The sequence below is a fragment of the Palaemon carinicauda genome, chromosome 14, assembly GCF_036898095.1.
Source record: "Palaemon carinicauda isolate YSFRI2023 chromosome 14, ASM3689809v2, whole genome shotgun sequence".
In the NCBI taxonomy this organism is placed as follows: domain Eukaryota; kingdom Metazoa; phylum Arthropoda; class Malacostraca; order Decapoda; family Palaemonidae; genus Palaemon; species Palaemon carinicauda.
The window spans coordinates 109,531,586-109,534,760 of record NC_090738.1 but is presented as its reverse complement, the minus strand read 5'-3'; the positions used below and the strand labels follow the sequence as shown (position 1 = coordinate 109,534,760).

At 40.6% G+C, this 3,175-nt stretch overlaps 1 protein-coding gene across 1 annotated transcript in view; it reads left to right on the top strand.

Annotated features, from left to right (window-relative positions):
- The window catches only part of LOC137653222 (uncharacterized), a 2,627-nt gene extending 152 nt beyond the window's left edge, over window positions 1-2,475 (top strand). Inside the window, exons 1-2 of the mRNA XM_068386586.1 lie at window positions 1-608; window positions 663-2,475. The exon at window positions 1-608 is cut by the window's left edge and continues 152 nt beyond it. Coding sequence (XP_068242687.1) covers window positions 246-608; window positions 663-2,039 — 1,740 coding nt within the window. The 5' untranslated portion in view covers window positions 1-245 and the 3' untranslated portion in view covers window positions 2,040-2,475. The remainder of the gene's footprint in view (window positions 609-662) is intronic.
- The last annotated feature ends 700 nt before the right edge of the window (window positions 2,476-3,175 follow it).

The window sequence follows — 3,175 nt, the reverse complement described above, 5'->3', positions numbered from 1 at the left end:
TAATAGTATTATCGTAAGTTTCGCGAGACTTAATTTTGTATTTAAGCTATTTTTGTGTAAGGTGATCTAATCATATAATTTTGTAATTTTGTGATCTCTCGATCTTGTAATTTTGTGATCGCTATTTTGTATTTCTGTGATCGAAAGATTGTTATTTTGCGATCGTATGATCTTATACTTATTCTTGTAAAGTTTGGATATTTATTTTAGTTTGTACTTATCTTGCGCCACGGGCGACATTCAAAATGCCTTTCAACTTGCAACAATTTATTGTATCACCACGGGATCATGTGGAATCTCTCACAGTTGCCACAAAAACTGACCTAAAGAATCTAGCTCGCCATTATGATGTACAGGTTCCCGCAACTGCCGTAAAATGTGTAATTCTCAGTCATATTTTGAACTTCCTTGTAGATGAAGATATTGTTCCAGAAGAAGAATTGGCTGACGTTCGAGCTCTAACAGTTACCAATCCAAATGGTGACTTGGATAAACTAAGTCTACAGCTGGAGTTGGAAAAGATGAAGATGCAAGCCGCAACTGCCGCCGCTGAGGTAGAAGAAAGGAAAGCCGCTGCTGCTGAACGAGCCGCAACTGCCGCCGCTGAGGTAGAAGAAAGGAAAGCCGCTGCTGCTGAACGAGCCGCAACTGCCGCCACTGAGGTAGAAGAGAGGAAAGCCGCTGCTGCTGAAAGAGCTGCAACTGCCGCAACTCTGGTAGAACGAGAAAGAGCCGCTGCTGCTGAACGAGCCGCAACTGCCGCCGCTGAGTTAGAAGAGAGGAAAGCCGCTGCTGCTGAGCGCAAGGCTGCTGCCGCTGCTTCCCTAGAACGTATCAAGGTGGAAACTGCTTTGGAGCAACAAGAAAAAGCAAGTGAACAGAAAAACAACGCTCTCCGTGTTAGGCTGCAGATTGAGAGAGAAGCGGCCACAGTAACAGAACGGGATCTGGCATTTATAAGACTGAAAGAAAAGGAAGAAGGTAAGCTAATTCCCGAACCCTTTGATGTGAGCAAGGTGCAGAAATTGCTGCCCACATTTGAAGAACGGGAACCTGATAACTACTTTTCTGTGTTCGAAGACACAGCCAAGAATCTCAATTGGCCTCAGGACAAATGGTATTTGATCATCCGGAACTCATTTAAAGGTAAAGCATTATCTGTATGTGCCACTATGTTAGAGGAACATGATTATTTCATAATTAAACAGGCAATCCTTGATGCTTATTCTATTACTGCGGAAGGTTATAGGCAAATATTTCGTAATAGTCAGAAGCAAGTTCAGCAGACCTTTTTAGAATTTATGAATGGAAAGATTAAACAGTTTCAGAAGTGGGTAGACAAAGTAGATGTCAAAACTTTCGAGCAGTTGAAAGATTTAATAGTAATGGAGGAGTTCTTAAGGAAAATACCAGGTAGCAATAATGTGTATCTAAGAGAGCAGAATGAATCTGACCCTAAGAAAGCCGCTTTAAAGGCAGATGACTATGCTCTTATTCATAAAGTAGGTAAAACCCCATATAGAGAAATTAGACCTAAGGAAACTTGTACATACTGCAAACAAGAAGGACATCATATTTCAGAATGTCCTGATCCACATTGTGCAGCTTCATACTTAAAGAGAAAACCTAATCCCCCTCAATTCTCTCCTAAGCAAATGAATCTGCCCAAACAGGAACCAAAACCTAAGGTGGAGAAGAAAAAGACCTTCCATTGTGCATCACACGAGTCGCAAGCGTTTGCACCCTTCACTTGCTCAGGCAAAATAAATGGTAAACCTGTAACCATACTCAGAGACACTGGATCCTCTCAAACGATCGTCTCTCCTAAAGTAATACGACCTAAAGGTGAAACTCACAGGTATGTTGCAGTTAATGACTTAACCAGTAAGTCTATGTTGCCTCTCATTAATGTAAACCTTCATTGTCCTTATTTCTCTGGAACTACTGAAGTAGCTGTAAATCCAGAACTGTTACCATGCAAGAATGTTGATGTAATCCTGGGTAATGACATAGCTAACTCTGTTGTCTTAACAAACTAAATAGCAGTATCTCCAGGTGATGTTGTACAGGAGGAATGCTTAGCAGTGACACGAAGCAGGAAAAAGGACACCCCTACTGAATCATCATCAAACCCGTTGCCAGTCTCTGAACCTATGGATTTCAACGAGTTGATGAGTACATATAAGATCCAACCTGATTCCTTTAGCTATCAACAAAGGAAAGATGTCACTCTACAGCAGTGTTTCAACCAAGTGAAACCAAAGGATACCAACAAGTGTTCTTATTTTTATATTAATAATGATGTACTAATGAGAAAATTCAGGTCCAGCAAGAACAGTCGTCTAAAAACCTGGAAGGATCTATTCCAGGTAGTTGTTCCTAAGGATATAAGACCTCTGATCCTAGAATTGTCTCACTCTGCTGACTCTCATCTTGGTATCACTAAAACATATGAACGCATCAGTCAAGACTTTTATTGGCCAAACATGAAGAATGACATTAAAGAGTACGTAAAAACATGTACAACATGTCAAAAAGTAAGTAGTCCTAATGTAAAAGTACCAGTTGCACCCTTAAAACCTATACTTGTGCCTAAAGAACCTTTCAGTAAGATCATAGTAGATTGTGTAGGCCCTTTGCCTAAGACAAAAAGGGGACATGAATACTTGCTTACGGCCTTATGCCCAACTACCCGTTATCCATTTGCAGTACCTTTAAGAAACATTTCAGCCAAGAACATCCTAAAGTCACTAGTGTCCATATTTACTGTTGTAGGATTTCCAACTGAACTACAATGTGATCAAGGAACCAATTTCATGAGTCATGCTTTTAAAACAGCTATGAAAGATTACCATATAACCCAAGTCTCATCCTCAGCTTACCATCCACAGACCAATGGAGCATTAGAACGCACTCACCAGACCATTAAAAATCTTCTCCGGAAATACATCCATAGTTCAGGTAACGAGTGGGATTGCGATTTGGAACTGATCATGTACATCATACGAGGAGTTCGAAATCAGTCTACTGGTATGTCACCTTTTGAACTACTCTTCGGTCGACGGCCACGAACTATCCTCAGTTCAGTCAAAGAACGCATCCTAAAGTTGGGAGATAATGAGGTACCTCTTTCCCAATATATTTCAGTACTCAACAAGAAACTTTCAGATCTTCA